Source organism: Marmota marmota, unplaced genomic scaffold, assembly GCF_001458135.2.
Source record: "Marmota marmota marmota unplaced genomic scaffold, marMar, whole genome shotgun sequence".
In the NCBI taxonomy this organism is placed as follows: Eukaryota; Metazoa; Chordata; class Mammalia; order Rodentia; family Sciuridae; genus Marmota; species Marmota marmota.
In genome coordinates this window covers 1,475,678-1,501,583 of record NW_026000140.1, presented here as the reverse complement: position 1 = coordinate 1,501,583, position 25,906 = coordinate 1,475,678, and the positions used below count along the sequence as shown (strand labels likewise).

The 25,906-nt window shown below is 38.9% G+C and overlaps 1 protein-coding gene across 5 annotated transcripts in view; it reads right to left on the bottom strand.

The window, feature by feature from the left end:
* The window catches only part of Slc4a4 (solute carrier family 4 member 4), a 335,973-nt gene that overhangs the window by 283,769 nt on the left and 26,298 nt on the right, over nucleotides 1–25,906 (bottom strand). For 3 of the 5 annotated variants that reach the window (XM_048785761.1, XM_048785764.1, XM_048785762.1), the window contains exons 1-2: nucleotides 9,966–9,989; nucleotides 9,545–9,618 (exon numbers count right to left, since the gene is read on the bottom strand). In XM_048785761.1, the coding sequence (XP_048641718.1) occupies nucleotides 9,545–9,617 (73 nt within the window). In that variant the 5' untranslated portion in view covers nucleotide 9,618; nucleotides 9,966–9,989. Of the gene's footprint in view, nucleotides 1–9,544; nucleotides 9,619–9,965; nucleotides 9,990–25,906 lie in introns of those variants that run through there. The other 2 variants (XM_048785763.1, XM_048785765.1) reach the window with 2 other exon arrangements.

Sequence of the window (25,906 nt, the reverse complement as noted above, 5' to 3'; positions counted from 1 at the left end):
CCTTTCCAAAAGACCTTCCAACACCTTTTCTTCTTCTCCTTTCAGTTCCTTCCACCTCCTAATCTTTCCATGGTTTCTTCTAGTTCTCATTCACGTCCATGTCTAAATTCCTTTCACTCCACAGAGAGTACAGACCTCAAGTACACTCTTTGGGAATAAGCACCGCCCCAGGAAAGCCCTTGTCCTAGTTACTACATCTACTACCAGTGTTACCTGGATCAAATCCCTTTTAGCTTCTCCAGGCTCATCTATCCATCTGTAAGGAAGAACACTAAACTAGATTTTCTCTAAGATCCTTTCTAGTTATAAAAATTCTATAGTAAGTCCAAACATTTTAACTGGTCAGATGTAATGAGGCACATAGAAAGAAAGGCTAAAAGTTTTCTACCATCATCTCAAAAGTCTCTCCCAACTTCTCATAATGATAATTTTTATCTTGGGCACTCTTCAACTCACTCAAATTTGACTCCTATCTAACCATGCCACTTGCATTGCTAAGAAAGACCACCAATCTCACCTTCTACCAAATCCAAGGGCTCCTATTTGGTACTCATCTTACCTGACTTCCCAGCAGCTTTCAGCATTGTTGGTCCCTAGATCCTTTGTAAAAGCTCTCTTCCTTTGGCCTCGGATACTGTACTCTCTTCCCAGTTTTCCACCTATTTCTATGTCTGCTCCTTAGTCTCTAAATGTTGGCACTTGCGGTCCAGTCCTCTTTTCATTCTGTTCTCTCACCCTGGATAATGTCACCCACTCCTACGACTATAAATGTAGCTATGTGCCTAGGACTCTCAGATTTCCATCCCCATCCCTGGCCTGTCTTTTCAGCTCCAGCCTATATAGCCAATTACCTATTCCATCGTCCTATCTGGATATCATGACTTCAGACAGAACATATTTAAAAGGCTGAACTCCTATCATCCTCTACCGCTCTTCCTCCAGTGTTCCTCTTACAAAATGTTAGATGATCTCCCAAATTTCTCAGAGCAGAAATCCAGAAAAAGCCATTCCCATCCATTGCCCATCCACCCATCTGTAAATCCAAGTGATTCAACCCATTTTTCTCCATCTCTTTCATCTCTACATTTGTCCTACACAAAATCATCTCAGTTGAATCTTGGCAATGGTCTCCTCCATTTTAACATTGCTTCCTAGGATGTTCTCTCCAACCAGCAGTCAAAGAAATCTTTCTTAGATACACAAATTTTGTCTTGTCATTTCTTTGCTTAAACACCCTGTAAGCAATGGTTTTCCAGTTGTGCTCAATATAATCCTAAATCTTTAGCATGATTAAAGGCCACAAGTCATCTAGGACAAACCCACTCCAGGCCACTCTCTCCCTATTCATGTGATTCAGCCACATTAACCTTTCTGTTTCTCCAACGGGCCTACCTCCTTCTCAACTCTGGGTCTTCACATGTGTGCCAAGAATGCATCCCTCATTATTCTTCTAATTCCTGTTCATCCTTTAGGTCTCAATTTAATATTACTCTAAGGAAGATATATTTCCTCTCATGTAAATTCACCCACATACATGATACAATCTCTAAACTGTCTTATCAACTAAGTTTATGTTCTTACATAATGGCTGGCTTGTTTGGCTGAACATTAGTTGTGGCCCTAATTGGAATATATTTTTTACATTCAATGATACATGTAAGCCCCGTTTAAAAAAAACATATTAGAGCTTAATCATGCAACTTTTCTTGCCATTTTGATAAGCTTAAAAGAAAAAAAGCATCAACACTGAGTTAGATTAAGTTTATACAAGTCAGTAAAAGTGATCAACAAATTTGTTGATTACCAGGTATCAATACTTCAGCTTTAGTCTGAAAGTGTTCTGCAGTCACAGCAACCACTGGTGAGACATGGATGAATTATATCCAAGATAGATAATATCCAAAGTCCCACAGGATTCATCCTGGGGAATTCAATGTCTTTACTTATATTCATAGCAATACTAGAAGATGGAGGTGTAAGTGCTATTTCTCTGTGCACACATACACACACACACACACCAAAAAAAAAAAAAAAAAAAAGCCCAGATTCAGAAGTTAATTGCAAAGTTATTGCAAATATCAAAGTATTTTTCAAGTATTACCCAAGAATTCATAGAGCATCTCTAGTAGGAGCACAATGAAATAGACTATTAACTGCACCCTGCACAAAGTAACCATAACCAGAGGAGGAGGATTTGCCTCATGTCACCCAGAAAGACAATGGCAGAGCCAGGAATAGAAATAGGTCCTGAGACTCTTGTTACACCACCATGTTCTCTAAGTCACAGGACAGCCTGAATAAAAAGGAAGTGAAACCTGAACAATCAGATACTGATCTAATTTGCCAAATACATGCATCTATTGGATTCAATTACGAGCTTTCATTCTAAATCAAAGACATTTTCTTTATTTTGCAGTAAAGATAGAATTTCTTGTTGAAAATTTAATAATCAACTGGGGGTTTGGGTGATGACTTAACTAATTTATAAATACATAATTCTGGCCTTAACACTGATTTATTGGCCAATATCACTAAAATCCAAAACCTATTTTATTTTCAGGAGTTTTGGCCTGGTAAAAGTTATTGAGCATCCCACTATGAAAATATTCAATAAAATAATATCTGACAAAGCTTAAGCAAAGTCTGTTCTCCTTTCAAAATCAAAAGATGGGTGAGCATATTGGATACTGCACTTAGGAAAGCTGCCTTCTGATTCTAACTCTACGGAAAGGTAAAAACAATTAACCTGATTTAAAAGCTTTTTCAGCTATTCAGAGAAAGGAATTATTTAAGTCACCTATACTGCTGATTCACTGGATGTCACTCACCACCCTCACTACCTTCACCTTTCATCCCACCTGGCAATCAGCAGCCTCAGAGATACAATGTTCAGAACCTCCCATGAACCCCTGGCACAGCAGACTCTCACCTCAAACCTCACTATCAACCAAAAAAGTAAGATAAAAAAATAAAATAAAATAAAATAAAAGCTCACTACAGCAACAAGAGGGCCTTAGCTGATCTTTATTCTATTCTCACTCTGCTCACCCTCATCAGGCCCAATTTTCAATTCCCCCCAATGATTGTGAATTTTGTGATGATAGAAATGGGGAGGAGATATTTAGCTCAGGCTAGAATATATAGAATTATTTCTATACTGTTGCATAATCCCATTTAATTGGCACTTAAATTACATAATACCCACTAGGGAACAGAATTATTCTAGTCTATGCAGCAGAGGGGGTAAAATGTGCATGTTTATAGACATACACATGTATTAGACTCCTCTATCCTTACTAATGGAACAACATTACACACTTGAATCTGTTTTGCAGAAGAAATAATACTGCAGCCTTCGTTAGACAGTGAGCCAGCATTTGTATTTCACCCTGTACACAATCACACCTTAATAGACCTCTTCTTGGGAAAGGAGACTATTTAACAAATTAAGGGCAATAGATACATCAGAGCAACCTAACCATGAAAATTATATCTTATATCCAAGCATACAGAGAATCAGACTGCACTTGAAGAGAAGCAGACAATAGTCCCTGGGAAATTTCACTTGACCATTCTGGCTTGATCTTTCCAATTCAGGAAGCAGTAGGTAAGCATGATTAGAAAGGTAAAGATAGATATTGAGAGAAATGAATTAAGCAAGTTGAAAGAAAGAAAGAAAAATTTATTTAAGCCAATTAGAATTTTTTAGATTAGTAATAATCAATGAAAATCATGGACAAATCTGTCTCAATCAGAAAGAATGAAGAATGGTTGAAGAATGGTATAGTACAAAGTATTCCTACTCCTAACACCAAGTACAGAAGAAACACTGGTTTTGGTAATTATCAAGAGTTCTATGGTGAGTGACATGTTCCACTGCTCCCATTTTACAAAGAGAAAGAGACCCAAAATCTAAGCTATAACTTGCTTCCTTCATTTATGTAATGATTCATCCAGAGTAAAGCTTTAAACTTTTATTTCTCAAACCAATGCTTAGCCATTTTGCTTCAACAACACATGAATAAAACAAATGGTAGACACTTCCAAAAGTAAATATAAAACAATATGTCTCACTAGTCTGACCAGATAAGAAGCTTCTAAAAAGAAACTCAACCTACAGATGAAATTTTTGCAAATGCATCATTTCAGAATTTCTGGATCCTTGTAAAACACAATCCAAGTATCATGTTCAATTTGTTATGGCTTATTGCCATAAAAGAATGTTGACACTTAGGACAGAATGTGGCTTCAAGAGGGCTTTAGACCCACTGTATTAACAGAGAATTCTCTGCAATTAGAAAACTCTGGGAAGTGATGATGTCTGGTTCCAGTTTCAAAAACCCATAGAACTGTCATCAGATTTCCTTAAAGGGAAAGAAATCTATATATACATATTTAACTTCACTGACGCAGCAGAAGGTGTCAGGCAGCTACAGAGCTAAGTGCTGCAGCCTTGAGGACCTCTGGCTAGCATTCAGCTTAGGCCGCAAGGAAAAAGAAACAGGGAGCTGGGAAAGGTCTGTAAGGACTCAAGCTGCTCTGGGAAAACCAAGTTGCCACTCAAGTACCAACCTTTAAACACCTCACTGGGTTTCTTTTAAAGTTTTCCAGTGTGTGGATGCATTGTTTCTTTTAAGAAGGCTTTTCCTTCTGCAGTATTTGCCCAAGTGTTTCCTCTGTACACACTGTTTCTGAGCAATTAGAGTGAAAGGCAGAGAAGAGGTCAGCAAAATGCAACCGGACACTTATATCCACAGCTCAGAATAGCCCCAGCCCCAAGTCGGCCCCTCCCTTCCCATCCGATAGGTTTTCATTCACTCCTTCTCAGCAATTACATTTTGGACCATTGTAATTATTAACAAATGTCTACCAAGGCCCCACTTTTCCTTTAGAATACTACCTCCAATGCAAAAGAGTAGATCATCCTAAAACCCTCTAACAAAAAAATAGGTTTAAGTCATTATGATTTCATATCAGTTAAATGTTGACCTCCAAAAAGACAAAAGCCACCATTTCATCTTTTTAGTCTCTCTCTTCAAAAGCTAGAGCAGAAGGGCTGGGGCTGGGGCTCAGTGGCAGAGCGCTTGCCTAGCCCGTGTGAGGCACTGGGTTCAATCCTGAGCACCGCATTAAAAAATAAATAAATAAATAAATAAAATAAGCGAGTAAACACATGCTGTCCATAAAATGGGGTTGGGAGGGAGAGCAAAGGAGGAAGATTACCTCTAGATAGGGAATAGGAGTGGGAGGGAAAGGGGAGAATGGGAATAGCAACGATAGTGGAAGGAGACGGTCATCTTTACACAAGATTCATGCATGAAGATGTGAATTTGGTGTCAACATACCTTATATACAAACAGAAATTTGATAAATTGTGGTATAAAGGTGTATTAACAATTGCAATGTAAAAAAATTATAAACGTGATGTACTCCTCTATTGTGATGTATGTAAGAAATTTTTAAAAAAGCTAGAGCAGAACAACAAAAGAGGATAAAGCAGTGGTGTCTTCAGAGTTTCTTTTTCATATCAATATAAATATATTTATATAAATATAAATATATAATGATAATGATCTTTGCGAAATCAAACAGAAGTAATACCAAGGATAAGATCATTAGAGACTATATCATCATCTCCTTTGATAAAAGTACTAAGAAAACTAAGTTTCTAACTAAAAGCTTAAAGATTTAAGAGGATTATATAAATTCTACATATGCTTTATTTAGCTTATTCGTTCTTTTAACAAATATTTAGTATCAACTCTATCCCAAACCCTGTCCTACTTTTTTTTTTATTTCCCAAAAAAAAACTCTTCTGTAAACTCCACACATTTGCAAAAATGCTCCCTCTCTTAGTGACCCTCAGTACATGGTAGAATTTGTAGCATTATTTTTCCATGCAGACAGGTGGGAGCATACTTCCTGTTGGACTCAGTTTTGAAGGGAAACCATCATGAGGTAGCATAACAGCTTTAAGAGACCGCCAATCAGGCTTCAGGAATGGAGACACATTTCAGACCATATTGTCTTGCTGTGCTTTATGTTTCCTGAGTTGCTGTTTGGAGTTGATTTAAGAGGCCCCTCCTCATGAAGTCAAAGCTGCCAAGGTCCCTGGGGAGTTACCTAGCCTTGCAGAGCCAAGGCCTTATCTCAAAGGATAAGGTGGAGTTTGCTCTTTTCCCCTATTGCGAAATTTGAGAATATTAAGTAATCTGTTTATATCACAAAGATCCAAAATCCAAGCTGACTTTGTAAAGAATAAAATATCCATAGGATTTCCTCCAGTTTGCAAATAGCTACCTGGGACTCTTGCTTCCTGGGATTCTTGCTTCCTGTCTCAATCTTGGCTCACCCAACCAAACCTGGCAATTTCCCCATCTGTGTTTGAAATGAGTGGCTGTCCTTCATGGTCAACATTTCTGGGTCATTCCAGTAATGTTAATTTGTCATCTACAGACCAATTCTCTAGAAGCACCTGGGAAGAAGTGGGAGCTTTTGGTACAGAAACAAATATTAATATCTGAAATGCCAAAATGTTAAATAAATTAATACAGTCCCTTCCCAAAATGTTCACTTTATAAAATCATACATAAGGTAACCAATAAAAGGAACAAACAAAAAAGGCTTCAATTTATTTTAAAGATTAAAATGGGCACTTGGTTTCCTTTTTAGAGAATGTACCTCTAAGCCATTAACACATGAGGGAAATTATATGAAAACAAGGTTTAGGTCTTTAAATATACACCACATAGATAAATTCATTATTGAAACAAAAGATGACTCCTCTTCTGACTCACTCTATTCTTACTGAGTTTTGCAAATGATGATTTTTCTATTGAGTTTTGAGAATGTGGATTAAGTGTCATGCCACCCACTGAGAACAGAGTTGAACAAGGTGAACTGAAGGCGTGGTTTGAACTCTCAGTCTCTCTCCCCTTCTCAGAACTACAGAATTAGAAGGAACTAGGAGAGAGCATCAGGCTGAGCTGATGCTAAGAAGTATTTTTAATGCATGAACATCCAAAGTAATAGAACTATTGGACATTCATCACATGAATAATCACTTAATGAAAATACATCTTATTTTTGCAGATTACTGGGAAAAAAAAACAAAGTTTTCAGTTTACTTTTTTCCAAGTATGCTGCAATATACTTTAATTATTTCTATCCTAGAAGCAAGGGAAATAATTACTTGGATAAAATAACTACTTGTACTTGAAAATATACACCTAAGGTGTTCCAACTCCTTGTCTTTTGAATTCCTGATTCTTTAACTGGAGCATTCACTTCTGCCATAAATGTACCAGAAACAAAGATTTTCAGAATCCAGATAACTCTTTGCTTTCTTTCAAACACAACCTTCTTTATACAATCAAAATATGAGATAGATTCATTAGAAAAACACCCCCCTTTATGTGTGATTCTTTGTCAAAAGTCTAGACAACCGAGTCACTTGTTTCTTAGCTCTCAACCACTGGAACCACAGATATGCCATCAAAACTATGTGCTTTTCAACTTCACCTAGAGCCATTATAAAACATGAGTCCTTCCACTTCCATCAGATGAAGACTGATGCGAAAAGGGGAGGGTCAAATAGAAATGAACTGTTCCCAAATGTTGTGTCAAGACTTCTACTTAGGAGTGCCTCCATTCTTGGAAGTTCTGTACCAAATGCTAACACCAAAAGCAACAATCATCCTACTTGGGCCTCAGGATTTCAACAACAGGCAACTAAGTGTGCCCTAAAAGAAATGTAATGAGCCCCAGGCACCAATCAATGAAAGATACCTTTAATATAGAGACCTTGTAAGAATGAGAAAATGCACAAAATTCATGTGGCAAGTTTAACCCCACAAAGCCAACACACTTCTTGAATTTTACATGTATCTCAATCATCATTGGTTGTCTTTTTGTTTCTACCCAATTTTGTGTTTGAAAGTCATGGGAAATAATTCAGGAAATAAACTTCTTCGTCAAAGCTTTAAGAAACTGCACACACTCTTCTACTGCAGTAGTGTGCTGTCAATCCTACAAACTTATAAACTCAAGATTTACATCTCCTGTGAATTCAACTAGGACTTTATTCTCAAAGGAAAACACACACCCAGTACCTCTCATTCCCAAGTTGTTTCCACTTTAATTGTCCCAACACTACAGGATAGTCACTCAAACCTATATTATTTCTTATGCTGTAATTGTAATGGTTTTATCTCCTCTTTGACAGTGACAGAATCACTACAATGAAGATTTAACATGGATTACACAACTCTTAAGACAAAAGTTTTGCTATTTGGCTTTCTCCAGCTTGAAATTTTCCCACAGTTGTGCTGTAAAAATGCAAGGAACCCATAAAACAATATGAGAGAAAATATTGTAGTTTCCGTTTTCCTAAGAAACTTAGGCATCAAATTCTTATTAGTCAGTCTCAAGAGCATAAATGCGGGAAGTGGGGGGAGGGTACCAAGAATCATGAGAAACAGCCTGAGAGTGTTCATACTATTCAGGTCATCCCAGGTGGTAAGGAGCATCACTTGCCCTGGACCTGGTGTTCTGTTCACTTGAGGAATCACTCCAGAACACACAAGACCCTCTTTTTCCAACACACCACTCTCTGTTCCAAGATTTTTACAGGCACTTAAATGCTTATGAAAATGACAGTAGTCAGATAAAGTCTCCAAAACACATATAAATTGTCCCTTGGGTGATTTTAACAGGTAGAATTGATCACAGGGTTCATCTGCAAGTTTCATTTAACTCTGATTATTTTATAAAATGTCACTATAAATATCAATAATATATTATTGATAAGAATATCTGCGATTCCTTCACATAAATACTTTAGTAAGTATTAAGGAAGCCCTGTCTTCTCACTGTCAAATAAGCAGCATTATGTTCACAGTACTGATCTATCCAGGGACAAGAGAAGGAGATGCATACTGAAAGCATCACAGCACCAGCTAAAATATACCCTTTCTTTAGTTTTTAACAGACACTGGGGAACTTTAGTGAAAGAGGTCCTGGAGGCTTAATTTTAAATAAAAAAAAATGCCTGTCCATCTTTTCTTAACTAAAACTCATCCATTTTACCACTCTTAATATCCTCAGCTTAGACCCATTTTTCCTATAACAATGGTATTCACCTTCTTCTGCAACATCTGTTTCTCTCCCCTGCAAGCTACAGAAAAGAATATTAGAAGGTGCTGCCAAATTCATTTATATAAATCTAGCAGCTCCCTGGAATTAGTCATTGAAAGGTGGTTAATTTTATCTAGTAAAATATTTAGTTTTGATGGAGAGGCAGAGATAACACTGGTATCTGCTTTAAAATAAAACTTGAAAAAAAAACAGGTAATACCACACTCATTTAGATTCTGAGGAACCAATGAAGTTCTTGAAATTATTTTCTGTGTTAAAGCAAAATGTAGAGATTAAAGCAACTCCATAGATAAGCTTTAGTTTTTAACTTTCATATGCTATATGAAACGTGCAAATGCTACAGAGACATATGTATATGAATATACTTTCCCAGATCCCAAAAGCTCACCTTCTACTTCTTCTTCATCACACACATGTTTAAGGAAGGAAGCCCCTCTGTCCAGGACAGCTTCATCCTCCATCCTATAGTAATAAAAGAGAAAAAAAGAATGCTCAGACTTCTCCTGGAGTGAGCCACTTGAAGCAGCCCAGCTCCTGGGCAGGTTAACCTGCAAGCTGTTGTTCATGTTAACAGGGCAGAGTCACTCTTCCTTTGGTGGCTGCTACTCCTTCACGCAGCTCCTCTCATCTGGTGCTTGAGAATATGCCGGCCCCACATAGCTTCAGCTCTAACCTTGAGAGGGCACCCACATGGACAGGTAAGAGAAAATAATCTCAATCCTGGAGGCTGGATGGTGGGGTACTCCCCTCTTGGGATTTGCAAAAAGAAAGAAAAAATAATGATGAAAGCAAAAAAAAAAAAAAAATACCAAGAGAGGAAGTTTGGTGTGTCTGGAGTGCTCGTGATGATCGTTTGTGGAAATCCAGTTTCAGTGCTTAGCTCTTTAAACACCCACTGCACAAAATGTATACCCTCACACACACACATGCACACCCACCCACATGCAGAGAGCGACAGGGAGTTAGGCTAATGCACAGTGGGAGCCTAGCTTCCAGCCAGCCTCTTAATACCAGCACAGCCCAGTATTCTCTGTTGAGTGGCAAGCTTTGAGTCACATGTTGGCCTTACGGAAATCTGACATCTGAGGATTATCCAGCAACCCGGCTTCGGCAATAGGCACATGTATATGCCGCCCATTCATTCATTTTCCACATTCTTATCACACGTCTCTCTCTATGTATATCTGCCCTGTTAACTCTTCCCTGAAAGTTCTTCATTTTGTAACCACATTATGCTGTCCTCCTGTCTCCTTACATAATAGGATCTACTCTGCAATTTCATATGCTAAATAAGACCTCAGAATCCATCCAAGGAATGACAGCGTTTTTTACAGCCTCCCGATGCCAAACATGTTTCTAGTTTATAGAATGAGTTAAGCTTTATTTCCATACTCTGTGGCTCCTTTTCATTGCATTTAACTTTGATATACAGAATTCCATGAACTCTATTTATAGCAAAAGCAGAAAGAAATCCAGAATTGCTCAAATGCTGCTTGTGTAGTACCGGTCTAGAAACAAAGAACTTTCTCTGGGGACAGCTGCTCTATGTCATACCATACATGAGCCCTGCCAGAGAACCAAATGTTCACTCTGTATTCTATTCATCCAATTATATGCTCAGGCATTGAATATGGCAAGTCTGCTTTCCATATTGTCTCTATAACTTATTCTTGTATTTCAGATATTTGTTATAATCTATGTGGTTATGCACTGAATTCATATTTTCCTTCTTACTATTTTGGGAGCATATTCACCTCACAAAGCAACCAACTTAAGCATAAAAAGTCAGAAATTTGGTGTCAAGTAGCCTTGAGTTTAAAAGAATCTAGTTCTACCACTTAGTAGCAATGCCACCTGGAGCAAAGTACTTGAATTGTTCAAGCCTGTTTTTCCATGTATAAAATCGAGGTATATCAACTTTGCATCAATTCAACACAATGATATCAAACTTGTGTTGATTGCTTTGAGATTAGATAATACACCCAAAAACATTTTAGCACGTGATCTCGCACATACTACATTGTTTAATCAATGTTTCCTTCTTTGTTTCTTTCTTCTTTCTTTTTTAACTTGATGAACCACTGGTGGACAACATCACTGAGGAAATCATTACCTCTGGACACGTGCAAGATTTCTTCTCTCAGGGACAAGGGCCTTGTTTGTAAAGGCTCATCCTGATGTATATCAGGATCATTTCTTCACGGTACTCAAACTAAATACATAAAACAGGTTACAGGTCAGTCATCAGGATTATAGTGGGAAAGAAAATGCCTTACAGACTTAAGGAGTCAAATCATTTACCAATCTCTCTGAGCTTCAGGTTCTCAAGAAGATTAAATGATACAGCATATTCTATTTGCTGCCTGTGAAAGAAAAATTTCCTAAAACACGAACAATGACTAGATGAACAAGGTAATCTCAGATAGCATTAAGACCTTTGCAGAAAGTAAAATGAGACAGGGGCTACTCAGCACAGGGTGGTTCTGATGAGGACGTAACATTTAAGCAGCAACAAAAATGATAGGAAGGAATCAGCCCTGTGGAAATCTGGAGAAAGATCATTCCAAGCAAAGGAAATAGAAAGGCCCTAAGGTGGGAATGAATTCAGCAAGTTCCAGGAACAGAGACCAGGTCAGTGAAGTTGGGTAAGAGAGAAGGTCAACTGCAGGATATGAAACTGGAGAGAATTGGGGACATGCAGGCCATGATAAGGAGTTAGAATTAGAGGCATTATGGGAGCCACTGAAGAGTTTCAAGATGGACAGTGACTTGAGCTGATTTACCTATTTAAAAGATCACTCTGGCTGCTGTGTAAAGGGTTAGAGGACAAAGAGTTTAGGAAATGCACAGGAACCATGGGAGCCTAAGGGAGAAAGAGGCTGTTGGGAAAGAATCAAGAGTTCTGTTTGGACACGCTAAGGTCAAGATGCTTATCTTATGTGTTTTGGGGGTTTTTTTTGTTTGTTTGTTTTTTGTGTTTTTGGTTTTTTTTTTTTTTTTTAAAGAGAGGGGTTGGGGTAGTGGCCTCAGTGGTAGAGCATTCGCCTAGCACATTCAAGGTCCTGGGTTCAATCCTCAGCACTACATTTTTAAAAATAAATAAATTAAATAAGGGTATTGTGTCCAACTACAACTAAAAAATAAATATTAAAAAAGAGAGAGAGATAAAGAGAAAGAAGGGAGCTGTCAGGGGCACTACTAGATGCCTGAGCCTAGAGCACAGGAGCTCAGGACTAGAGATAAAATCTGGACCATCAATGAACGAAGCTAATGCTTAAACTCTTACTAGATGAGATCACACAAGAAGAAAATGTAGAGGAGGGAGCAGACCTAATAATAAGTGCTGAAACATCTACAAGTAGAGCAACGGAACAAAAAGAGCCAATGAGGTAAGAGGGGAAAACAGTCAAGACCAATTTCATGGAAGTCACAAAATGAGGAGAGTACTGTTGCTGAGAAAGATGGAGTCAGGGAAGTAAGAATTGGATTTGTCAATATGGAAGACACCGGTGACTATGACCAGAACAAAAGGAGCAAACCACACTCATTATCAGTGGGAGGCACAGAGAGGATATTCAACAGTTCCCTTTTCCCTTTCCTACCCTCTTCCATTCATGCACTCGGTTAAGTACTTAAGCATACCTACTACCAGCTACGCACACTTCAAGCACCAGAGGAACAGTGATAAGCAAAATAGATAAGAGCTCAAGCATATCTGCCCTCTCAAAGACTTCCCCCAGCATCAAGGAAGAATCCATTGGTTATACAGCATTTATAGACATTAGTAAGAATGACAGTTTACTGGGAAAATTAACTTAAAAGACCTCAGAAGCACAACAAAATCCTAGACCCCCATACTTCTGCATGTACACTAATTGTACTATCTCTCCTTTGGAAAACAGAGTGGTTTAGCTCAGATGTAATCTCAGAACTAACCCTCTTCCAGTTCTATCAGCATACTGAATCCAAGACCCTTTCATACAGAATGTCATTTTTGCACCCCACCATTCATGAAGCCGTTCCTGAAGTCTTTTTGTCTTCTTACATATTTCCTAAATTAAATGTTTTACATTGATGTCTAAATCCTTCCAAAAATTACATGCAACAACCAAAGAGAAAGTAAAAAAGAGAATCAGTAACAACTGGAAGGGGAGGTAGAAAAGTTAATGCTCCAAGCCCTTTTCCCAAACTGAAAAAACCACCCAGCCTATCTGAAGCACTGTCCCAATGTTCCATCTGAATTAGAGAGTGAGAGCGATGATGGGTGAGTTCCTTGGCTCTTTGATGCATATTTCACATTCCCTCCAGAAATAACTAGAAACTTAGTTCTTTCTGATGAACCACGCAAAATATCTGCAACCAGCCTCTTCCCTGTAGGAAGTGAAAAGAGGTGAATGAGGCAAACTGAAAATACAAAACCTGTCTATCCAAGGTGGTCTTTCCCCAGAGCAGCCCTCACTCCTCAGGAGTAAGTCTAGCCCGGTGCACTTGGGCTTCTGCACAAACTACAGGACTTTCCATCTTTTTTCCATCTTTACATCACAATGTCAATTATTTGTGTTTGTGTCCCTTCACCCCAAATCCTCTCAGCAGTTGCTTGCTATTATTAGTAAGACAGAGATGTCTTTTTAAATGACCATCAGACCCAACCAGTTTCCCTCTATCAATCAGTAGGAAGACATTAACTCATCCAGTTAATCAGACTCCCAAATCCATTTTTTCACATGTCCTGCATTTGCTGAAAACAAGGAAAGGAAGAAGCATGCTTCTAAACAGCTCCTGGGTTGCTCACATCACCAGCATGGAGCAAAGTTCAGAATAGATTTGGAAGCTTCTCACCAGCATCACGGGGATAAGGGTCACACCACTCAGTGCACAATCCACTTGGCGCCAGTACTGCCTTCCTTTAACAGGACCACTGACAGTAGAAGTTATGCATCTTCTACAGAAATCCACACTCACAGCAGGATTTTTCTTATTCTCCTTTATTCTGGGACACTAAAATGATTTAACTGTAACACTTGTCAAATCTGCTGCCAAACGGACCGGCTTTCACCAGCCGGTCCTAATCACTGAGCAGGCTTGTAAGGGTGACTTAAGCCCGGCACGAGAAACATTTGTGCAAAACTGTCAGCCACTGGGCCTTGAGCACCCATCGACATTCCACCCCTCTGAGTTCCCACCCCCAGAACCCGCGCCAACTGCCAACGTGCTCACTAGCTAGTCTGCACCACGCAAGCAGCTGCCACTCAGCCAGTCAGCAAGTGGCAGGCCGCCAGCACACAAGTTTCAAGAACGCAAGCCTGCTCGTCACAGTGCTGCTAAAGGTTGAAGGTCTCTGGGTATGCTAGCCTTTAGATTCGCCTCACTTGCCCTCCCACCTCCCTCCACCTTCCCTCCCCTGATATGCCTCCCACAGTAGCATTTCACTTGTCTCTATGGTAACAGCATCTGGTTTCAGGGTTAGAACTTTTTACAGCCCATTTCTCTCCTTGCCCAAGGCTTTTGCCAAAGGATACACTAGCAAAAAGGCTTCTGCCCAGGATGGGGTCACCTGTTTCCTCGTCACCCCAAGGTTGCAGCAATGCTGAGTTGTAGGATCATGGCAATTGTGGCAGAGTTCCAGGGAAAACCTGACAGATCCTCCAACCTCAGCAGGCTGGCCAATGTGCAGAGACCCACTTTGGGGCTTGCACTTTGGGGCCCCTATTCTCCTCCACCCTGCCACTGCACCAGGGTGCACATAGATCAGACTAATGTGGGCTTTCTGACTGCTTCCACAGAGGCACCAGGGATGGCACCCTAGGGAGCAGCATCACTCCAGTTCTTAACATGTCCATACCAGAGTGTGACATCACTGATTCTTTCCATGCACACAGTTTAAAGTTTATTAGTTAACCTTGTATTTAAACTCATCCCACTTTATCCTCACTAGCTCAGTCTGTTTACAACATCCAATGAACCCAATAATCTCTCACTTTACAACAGCTTTCCTTTCCTATGCACAGCAAATGTTTCAACAGTTCTTTACACAACATGCCCTCACACACACACCGACTCATGCAGGAGCGGACAACTCTAAGAAGTGAAGAGTTTTGTATTATTAGCCATGGTGGCCATGAAAACTACATTTATAATGTGTACAGGGGCCTTTACTTAAGGACTAAAAGGTGTTCATTTCAAGTCTCAAAGCTCAAAATTAGGCTATGCCTGCACTTTGGTTGATCTTGGATTAAATGAGAAAAAAAATCAGCATTTCACAGGGCTTTTTTCAGGAGCTACACAGTATGCAACAATCAGTACTAACATCTAAAATTATACACTCACACATTTTAGAGTTCTGTTCTCTATTCAAATCCCTTCGAAGAGGTGGGGAATCGTTTTCATTATAATCACTTTGCAAACATAATGTTTTCTTTTAAACTTTTTAACCCCACAGCATTTTATAGGTGCTTTTGCTGCTTTGTAAAATCTGCTTTCCACATTTCCAACATGCACATAAAGAACAAGACAGAACTGCGCAAGCCATAGGCAATAGGGAAGAAGCTCAGTGGCTGCAAAGTGCACTGCCATCTTTTGGCAGCACGAGGTCACTACAGGGAACTGCAGGGCCAGCAAGGGCCAGGAAAGCTGCAACCGTTCCCTCCAACAGCTCACAAGGCCCCATGAGGGCCTTTCATCCCCACAGGAAATAAGGAAGAAAGCAGAGTTGCTGGCTTAACTGAGCAGAGAGCTGGAGCTCCGGACATACATATTGGGAAAAGAGACATTGGTATAGCAAAACTGACAAGCATGACTAATGACAGAGGTGACTCCCGGAGATCAGCCAGCAACAAAGCAAAGCAAATCCCCTTCCCAGTGTTCAGGAGCTCCCTAATCAGTCTGGAAATTTACACAGGCTCTGGGCCAGGGGGAAATGGCACCACATGCAACCAAACAGCAGACTGGATAAAAGGTAAAAATGAAGCCCAGAGCAGGATCATGCCAAACAGAATTCTGGGTGTATGAACTATATTAAAAGTCTATTCACACTCTTGGGCATTTATCCCAGACAAATGAAAACATACATTCACACATAAACCTGTACAAAAATGTTTCAGGGAAACTTTATTTATAATAGCCAAAAAGTAGAATTAGTTCAGATGTCTTTTAACAGGTGAATGGTTAAACAAATTGTGGTATATCCATATTATGGAATACCACTGACCAATAAAAAGGAATGAACTGTTGATACACACAAGATGAAAGAGTCTCCAGGTGATTATGCCAAGGTTAAAAAGCCAATCCAAAAGGTGACATACTGGATATGACATTTTGGAAGTGACAAAATTTTAGAAATGGACAGATTATTGATTGTTAGGAGTTAGACATAGGGGTATTTGTGGTTATAAAAGGGCAACATGAGAGTGTTGGCTTTGTCCAGTATCTTATCTGTAGTGACAAATACATGGATCTAGACAGATGATAGAACTGTACAGAATTAATATGTGGGAGATATTGAGGAAATCTGAATAGATCAGTGGATTTGTGTCAGTGCTAATATCCAGGTTTTGTTAATTAACATTGAGAAAAACAAAATGGATATTTTTTTCCACATGTCTGCATTATTTATCACATATGCTTTTAAATCTACAATTATCCCAAAAATTCCAATTAAAAAAACTCATTAATAAATTCATTTTTTAATTTACCCTAGGAACATTATTTTACATGATGGTCAAGTGTATAAACTAGTCCATCAATAAATATGAAGGATTCAGGCAAAACTGAGTACAAATTCCCAGTGTGCCATTTAGTAACTATGTAAAACCAGCCTGCAACACTTCAGTCTTCAGTTTAGGGCATTAAATAAGTTCCTGGACTAAATAAATCCAATTAACTTTACTTAAATCTACATCTAAAGTTTGAAGGCCCAGAGAGTACTGTAGGATATGAGTAGCTCTAGAGATCTGAGGGCCATAATTCTATCCCATGAGAAAATGCATGGAAGTTTCAACTGTGGAGACCCAGATAAACTGCCCCTCTCACCCACAGGGTAAGACTCTTCCCTCACATCTTCTCCTTGTTGCAGCCAGGTCTACTGCACTCTGCTCAGACTGCACCTGAGCTCTGAAATGCTGGAGCAGGCTGTACACTAAAGGACAAGAAAAGAACTGGCAGGAGGGTGAAGACAGGGACTCTGGGGTAGGGAAAGGCCTGGGGGTTTGGGAAGGTGACAACTTGCTGGGGACATGCTTAAGTGCTAAGTGCCTAAGGGGACTGCTGGCCTGACCTCTGAGGACTTTCCCCTCACTCCCTAACCACCCAGGTTGCACCCTGTGTGCTTCCATACCACCGTGGTCGCCTCTGACCAGAATTCCACCGCAGAAAAGAACAGTCTCATTCCTATGTCAGAAACCAAACATTCAGTCTTTGAAAGTTTTCTCAAAGTTTCTACTATCAGGGACAGGAAAAAAAAAGAGGATCCCTTATCATTCTTTTAGCCTTCAGCTGTCCCTCTTCAAATCCTTTTGTGTAAAAACCAGAAAGGCCCTAGCAGAGGGATCAGGCAAGATGGAATGGCTGGGCTGCTCCAGGTAAGGACCTAGGGCTGAGGATATGGGTATGACCTTCCCCCCTCTGTCCTTTCCCTTTCACCATCACCAGTGCTCTGGAAAGCTAGACCTCCAATCAGCAGCACTGTAAGAAAGAAAAGCAAATGTAGAAAGAGGAGATACCCCACAGGGGGAAATGAAACATCCCCTTTGAACACCCATCCTGCAAGGCAACCATCAGTCAGGGGTACTCTGCCATGTCCAAACTTGAACAGAGGGCAGGATTCCATGTGACTTCTCAGCAGTGGTTTCTAACTGGTCTTCCTGGCTCTGAACTCACTCCCCTCTAATCCATCCATTTATAAAACACAATTTGGTATCAGTCTATTCTTAAATCATTCAGTGGTCCTTCCTTATACAGAAGTCATTAAATGTTGACTAATGAATCAATCAGTCAACCAGTAAGGAAAGTACACACACATGTTTGATGTTAAGTGTGTCTCTATGTTTAAAGGCCCCCAAAGCATTTTTCAAACAACATGGACCCCATACACAAGCATACTTCCAATTACTTGTTCTGACATTCTGGTATTTCCAACTGAGGAAACAGTATTTCGTGCCTAAGTTAGAGGGGAAGAAGTGGTTATGTTGTCCTCAGTGAAAAAATGTAATATCTGGGTGAATTAAAGAATTTCTCAAGGATAATTTTAACTACATAATTTTCTCCTTACAGATAAAACTAGAATTTAACCCTTCTCATAGACCGCAATTGCACAGGAATATCATTCAGTTGGATTAAATTCAGACAAGAATTTCACTTTATCTGATTAAAAAAAATTAAGATGAGTGGGGTTATAGCTCAGTGGTAGAGTGCTTGCCTAGCACATGTGAGGCTCTGGATTCTGTCTTCGGGACCACATCAAAATAAATAAATTAAACAAAGGTATAAAAAATTAAGTAAACATTTTATTGATGAATAGATGAAAGAGTGAACTTAAATATAAATTGCAATATAAACTAAATACCAAAAAGCAGCATAAGAAGTTATGAGAAAGCCCAATTTTGCTCCTCATACCTACAAATGGACAAGTAAAACTCTAATATGTAAACCTATAAAGATGGTAAATGGCAGCTGCTTGCAAAAGGAATTGGGATTTGAAGTGTCAATATAAACTTTGAGGTCTGTAAATTTTAGCTTGACTTTAAACATAATCAGTGGTAAATTAATTGTAGTAATTAGTCTACAGACAACACCCGTAACTAAAATCCACAATTAATTCATATTCATTTTAGTCTGTGGTTCTGTATACACTCACTGTGGATTTTACAATCCCAGGACACCGTGCTAGGAATCACCTGGATGCACCTGATCAAGTATGGCCCTTGAGCTACTACTCCCCCTCTGACAGAGAGAACTGACATCAGAGAAAGTGCCTTCCTTCCTATTCTCCCTAATATGACAGCTGTACCCTTTGCATCTTCCAACCAGAACTGGCTGGCTGGGGTGAGGCTCCTGGCATTTGATTAAGTCTGTGCTATGTGCCAGGTAGGGTGATAAGCATCACACATGCATTATTTAATTCTGAACATTGTCATAATTTGTCTGCTGGCTTGGTAACAGGATAGGGCTAAAGATTCCAGCTAAAGGATTTCAATACCAATTAACAATTTAGGAACTGAGATTAGGGATTCTCTCCTGTCTATTAATTTTTTAAGTCACATTTTAAACACTTACTACCTGCTATGTCCTATGCTAAGCAGTTTGCAATGATTATTTAATCCAATCTTCATTACAACCCCACAAGGTAAGTACTTTTACATATCCATTTTAGAATTGTAATTTGAAGTTACATAATTTGTTCAAGATCACTCAGTACCTGTGATGAGAAGATCAGGCAGGCAGTGTAATTGAGCAGTCCACAATTTTAACCACTCTGCTATACTTATTCAAAAGTAATTAATCTATACCCACTAGGGATTACTTACAAGAATTATTTTTTTATATTGTTGAACTTAAGCAAACTTTCTTGTAATTTTGAATTATATCACCCCTTTTCCTACCTTGGTGTGCCTATTGGCCAAAGGTTGAAGCATCCTCTAATAAAGCATCTCAAAATTAATGTCTTTATTTAGCTAACATTAGATAACACTTGCTATGTGCCAATCACTACTGTCATTGCTTTAAAATTATAAATTTATTTAATTCTCACCATAATCCAATGAGGAATGTACTGTTTTGAATCATTATCATCTGAGACACAAAAAGATTAAATAACTTGTCCTCAAAAATTACACAGTAAGTGACTGTTGAAGTAAGGATTCGAACCCAGGCAGTTTGGTTCTAAAGTCCATGCTATTATCCACTCAATGTCATCTGCCTTACTTTAGCTGATTTCACTGATCTGTACCAAACTCTTCAGGAACCTGAATCACAAGTATTAAACAGACTTTTGGTGAGAAAACAGATTCATCAGAATAGCTAAAGGATACACAGATCCTTGACATTCGTGAAATATCCCCTTCTCTGTTTTGCAAATGCCCAAATTCACAAATATCATTGTAATATATAATTTCTGATATAACACAAGGTTTAGTATAATTTTATATGAGTTTCGCAATTCTCGAGAAAACAAAGGCAACCAAAGGGACCTGAGGAGCAGGGGTAGGCCTTTTCAGATGTGTCTGGGCTCACCCCAGCGCAGGGGTTCACCACATGGGTCCCTAAAAAAGCATTTACGATTGGTGGTGTGACCCTACACAGCTTCCAACAAACAGCTGAAGCACAATGGTTAGGTTCATAAGGATCCACTAGATACAAAGCCAGAAGAAGAGTCATGGTTCACCATGTAGGCTATGCTGCTACTTAAGCAGAAAACGACTTTTGTCTCATACACTTCATTAGCACGGTTCACTACTGCAGGAACCCTGAAGACACTTCTCAAGTCTCTGTTCGCTTACTGAAATGTCTTTTTCCACAATGTTATTCAAAGGTTATCTTCGTTTTCTCCAAGGAATCTCTCTTGTTATCTGGGGATTTAATTTTCCAGAGTTTGACTTGTCTACTCATTCCTTTATTCAATTTATGGAGTGTTTTCTATGACTAGGCATTATTCTAGACTCTAAGGATAAAATCCCTGGGTGGAAAATAAGAATACACAAATTTTAAAAGTCAGTTGTGTAATATATCAATAGGTTATAGTGTTATGGGAAAAAAAAAGATAAGCAGGGAAGAGATTTAGGGAGTGCTGGTAGGACTCTGGAAGGGTGTGGTTTTAAATGGGAGTTAAGGAAGGCCTCAACGAGGGAGGCTCAGCAAAGCCCTGAAGGAGGTGAAGAAGTGAGCCTCGGGGGCAGAACCCTGAGTCAGGAAGGAACCCGACAGATTCTCAGAACATCCAGGAGAGCACTGGGTGGAGCAGAATTAGGAAAGAAGGAGAAAAGGTCAGAAAAGTGGAGATAAAGGTAAAGGCGCTGGGCCAGGGAGACAACTGCTGGAGCTTTAGGCCTTTACTCTGAGCAAGCTACAAGGTCACTGGAAGTTGCTAAGCAGCAGAGTGCTATTTCCTCAAGCTCACCATCTTCTTTACCCTGACATCCTTGTCATTATTCCATCAACATTTCCATTACAGTGCTTCTGGGACCTATTCAGAAAGTCTTCTAGAGGCCACAGCTAGTGAAACAAAGGTTACCGGCAGTGTGTGTTAGAAGAGCCTCCCTCTGCCCCATGCAGGAACCTGAGCCAGTCTCCCCTGGGCAATCCAAGAGTGGGTGGACACACCTTAAAAGACTTTACCCCGGGTGTGTGTCACCTTCACCTTGACCTCAGCTGAGTGAGGTGCTGAACAAAGCTTTCAGCAAGGGCAATCTGCATGAACTTGTTAATAATCTTTATTCTGCCAAAAGAGCCCTAAAGTTCATGACTCAAGCAGCTGCTCCTTGAATCTTCACCTGTATAAATCTGTCCCAGCAATGGCAACATTTAGTGTTAAAAGATGCCAATGCTGGGGATTAATATGTAGATATCAAGGGAAGAGCACGGAACTGATTTGTTGGCTTTTTTTTTTCACCATCTATGATCCAAAGCTATAGTTTAAATGATAAAGGAATGACTATGAGTTTTCTGGATTAATTTTAAAAGAGCAGAAGGACATAGGAAAGTTACAAATCCTATAGTTATACTTATTGCATCTGGGGTAGAAATGCCCTTACATAAGAATGAAATCAATGTGGTTTCCTGGGTCTAGTGGTGTGTTTGAACATAGAGGAGATCCACACTACAGAAGGATGTAATCTCCACCTTAAAAACACTCTCTGTGGTGATAAAAAGACACCTGTGAGACCTCATTACATATAATATGTGGGCTGAGGACTTGATTTTAACAAATCAGCTTTTTTTTTTTTTTTTTTTTGAGGAGGGCATCAAGGAAGTGTGAATGTTAACTGGGTACTAGGTGGTACTAGGGTACTCTAGTTAATTTTATTTTATTAAGGGTAATAATGTAATAAAGATTCACCTGATGCTTTGACTATATCCCTTGAAATTACATGGTTGTTTTTTTTTTTGAAATTACATGTTTTTTTTTTCTTTTCCCCAATCTTCTTTTCCCTAACCTTCTCCTCCCTGATCTTCTTTTCCCTGACCTTCTCCTTCCTGATCACTCCTCCCTAATCTCATTTTCTCTGAATCACCTCTATAAAAGCCCACTGTTCCTGCAGATGGGCAGAATCACAGCCTTTGGGACAGGAATCCCCTGTATTTCTCCTTTTCTAGCAAAACAATAAACCTTCTTTTTTCCTTTTTCTCAAAACCATGTCCTCATTGTTGGATTGGTATTGGGCACAAGGATCAAGCTTTCGGCAACAATAATGGCATCAGAGTTTTTTAGGTCCTTATTTCTTAGACATATACACTGAAGTATTAATTGGTCAAATGCTATGGTCTAGGATTTGCTTTAAAATACTCTAGCAAAAGAAAAAAGTATGGGGAGGAGGGAAATAAGAAATAAGACCAGCAACATGTGTATGAGGGTGATGAGTTGTTGAAGGTAGGCAGGGGGTACGTGGATATTCACTGTCCTACTAGCTGCTCTTTTGTTTCAGGTTTGAAATTTTCCAAAATAAAGTTTATTGTTTAATTTAAAAGTATTCCATATAACCTCCTTCTTCTTTTATGGGAATTCATCCTAGAAAAGATGTACAAATATAAGTCATAACAAACATACTCACATATTATAAAGATGATCTTGTTCCCTAAAAACTAAAAGCTGTAAAACCCACTCATTCTAAACATAACAAATAATGTATATGGAGCATTTCAACATCTTTACTTTTTTTTTTCCTTTTTCTTCATACCTTAATACTAAGGCTTTCATCCAATAAACATGTGATTGATTTTAGCGTGCCTGATACTTTCCGTCTTAAAATGAAGTTTAGGAAACCCATGTTCCTTAGCATAAACATAAGCGTTCTTATTTTTCCCCCTCATTAGTAGAAATTTGCATGGTAAACTCCAACAAGACACTTGAATATTCGCAGCAACAAACTGAGGCACAGATAAACCTGGTGACACCCACCAATCTGAACTTGGGCTGGAGTACAGTGCCACCTCAGTTCACTACAAATGCATCCTGCTTCTCAGCTGATGTATAAGAGTACAAAATCAGAATGTGAAAGACAATTTGTGGACCAAAGCATAGTTTGTATGAAGCTCAACCTCTGGAAATCAGGACTGGCTATACAAATTCATGATGTCTCTAGAAAAGAGGGAGAGAAATGTTTCTGGTGACCCATATCCCCTTCTTGTCAAACACAGGACACTTATTTTTCCCAAAGAAATACTATTACATTTGTTGGTTAGGCTCCAACGTCAATTTAAGAAATTCTTTTTGCTGTAAATGTGGCCAAATTATAGTAATCATAAGAAGAACTATAGAGTAAGTGCTTTATATGAATTATTTAAACCTCACTATCAGTCCATGAAGCAAGTGCTATTATTATTCCCATTTTACAGATGATTAAACTGCAACTTAGGATGTAAGTACATTGTCAGGTCACACAGCTACCAAGTGATGAATCCATAGACTATTAACCAGTATCAAAATTACTAATAACAATTAAATGCTAAAAGTATCGCTTTGGGTGCATTATGGGTAAAATAAACTTGTGTGGACTTAAATGGAACTGGAACCCTAAGCATCATTCTAATATTGCTTTCTAGTGAGAAAAACATTTTGAGTTTCAAACAGTTAATAAATATATAGCAACAGCATTCCAAAAGTAAGTTGGAAGCAGCATGCATTGGGTTTGAAAAGTTATCACGGAACTGAAATTAGAGTATATATACCAATATTGTCTCTAATAGTTTAATCCTAAATAAAATTAACCATAATCAGCTGAGGCAAACCCACTGTAAGGTAACATTTTGTCTGTATTGTCTAAGGCAACATTTTGCATTTGCTTTTGTCTATATCTGAAAAATCAATTATCCAGATAAACAGAAATAGCTAAAGACCAAAGCAAAGCATCACTTGGTTCTTAAAGATCTGTTCAGTGTCATGATATCTCCTTTCTGGAGATTTGGCACTTGCTTGTGAACTATTACCAAGTTCAATCCATTTCACAAGCCACTATGCAGTGACAAAGGAAAAATTGCTTCTTCATTTAAATATCAGAAGAAAAGTCCCTTTGCCAAAAAGAATCTCAGAAGCAGTGCAGATTACTGTCTCTCCAACCTCCATTTATTTTAACTTTCACAGTCCTCCCAGCTTCCCAACTGCAGCCAAGCTGAGAAGTAAGAAGAGCCAAAACCAGGGCAAGTCAGACTGTCACAATCTATTCCCGATGGAGACCTCCACTTCTGTTTGGTAAGTCTTCTTGCCTGTCCTTACCGTTCTGTAAAACCAACAGTCACAGCCAGGACAGGGCAGCTCTTACAGCCACTGGAAGTGACTTGCCTAATTCTGCTGCAGTCACAGAATCATTTTTGTGTACCATGGTCTTTGAGAGGCAAGCATTAATAAGCCCCTACATAGGAAAAAGCTACCTACTAAGCTATATAAATGCCACTTTCCTAGTGGCCAAATCATTTATTGCTTCAGTATTTTATTGATTTGTATTGTTTTGTCATTAGGGCTGACATTTCATTTATTAGTTGAAATAGCTTACTATTTAGTCTCACTAAGGATCAGGCTACTTAAAAAAAAAAAGAAAGAAAGAAAAGAAAAAAAAATGTTGATGACTGAGCAAATCCAAGGTGCTATTTCTTATCCAGTTCTGACTCTCAACCTTGTCCCACCCACACAATTTCTTTTAACAAAATTAGTAAGGAGTTTTTATAAAATAAATTTAATTCAAGTTATTAACCCTCTAGATCTCAACTCTCTCATCTGAAAAGTGGACTTAGTAATGTCTACATCATCCAACTATAGGGAAGCTATGAGACTATATACAAAAAGCACCCTGTATGGAAGGTACTTGGCATAAAGCTAGCAGACAACACATATGGTTGATATTATTATACAGTAGTCCTTCATTTGTCCCAGACAGGCACAAGTTCATGAAGGTCACATTGCTAACAACCAGCAGACAGCAAACTGAAACCCAGCTCTGTCTGACTCCAAAACTACACCACGCTTCCTCCTTGGCATGGAATAAGAACAATGACCAGACAGTTCTTCCAAGGTTGTTTCTAAGCCTATTAGTCCCAAGGTGGCCACCAGGAATAAGGGGCAAGTGAAGTTTCCCTCTTCTGAACATGGAGTGTAGGGGTGTCGAGGAAAGAAATCATCAAGCATGAACCTCTTGATATACCAGAGGTCAAATTTCTCAACTTGTTGATAATACTCAGAGGACTGACTGGGAACGTGATGAGGACTGGCAACAAGCCAGCAGGGTATTTTTGAAAGGTGGTCACCTGGGAAACACAAACTGCTTGTGCAATGTTTATGGCTAGAAAAAAAACTTGAAAATGACCCCACAGGCCAATTTTTTAAAAATCAGAATTAAAGAAAAGTTTTAAAGAGAAGGGACAGAGGGGTAAATACAAGAAAAGAAGGAAAAAATGTATCCCAGGTTTTTAATAACATATCTTTGATAATAATTGATTTTCCAAAATCAATGATTTCCTAAAACAAATGAAAACCTGGGTAGATGATCAATGATTTCTCTTGTGTAGTAAAACCGAGTCTGTAGGATGCCAAAAAAAAAAAAAAAAACCT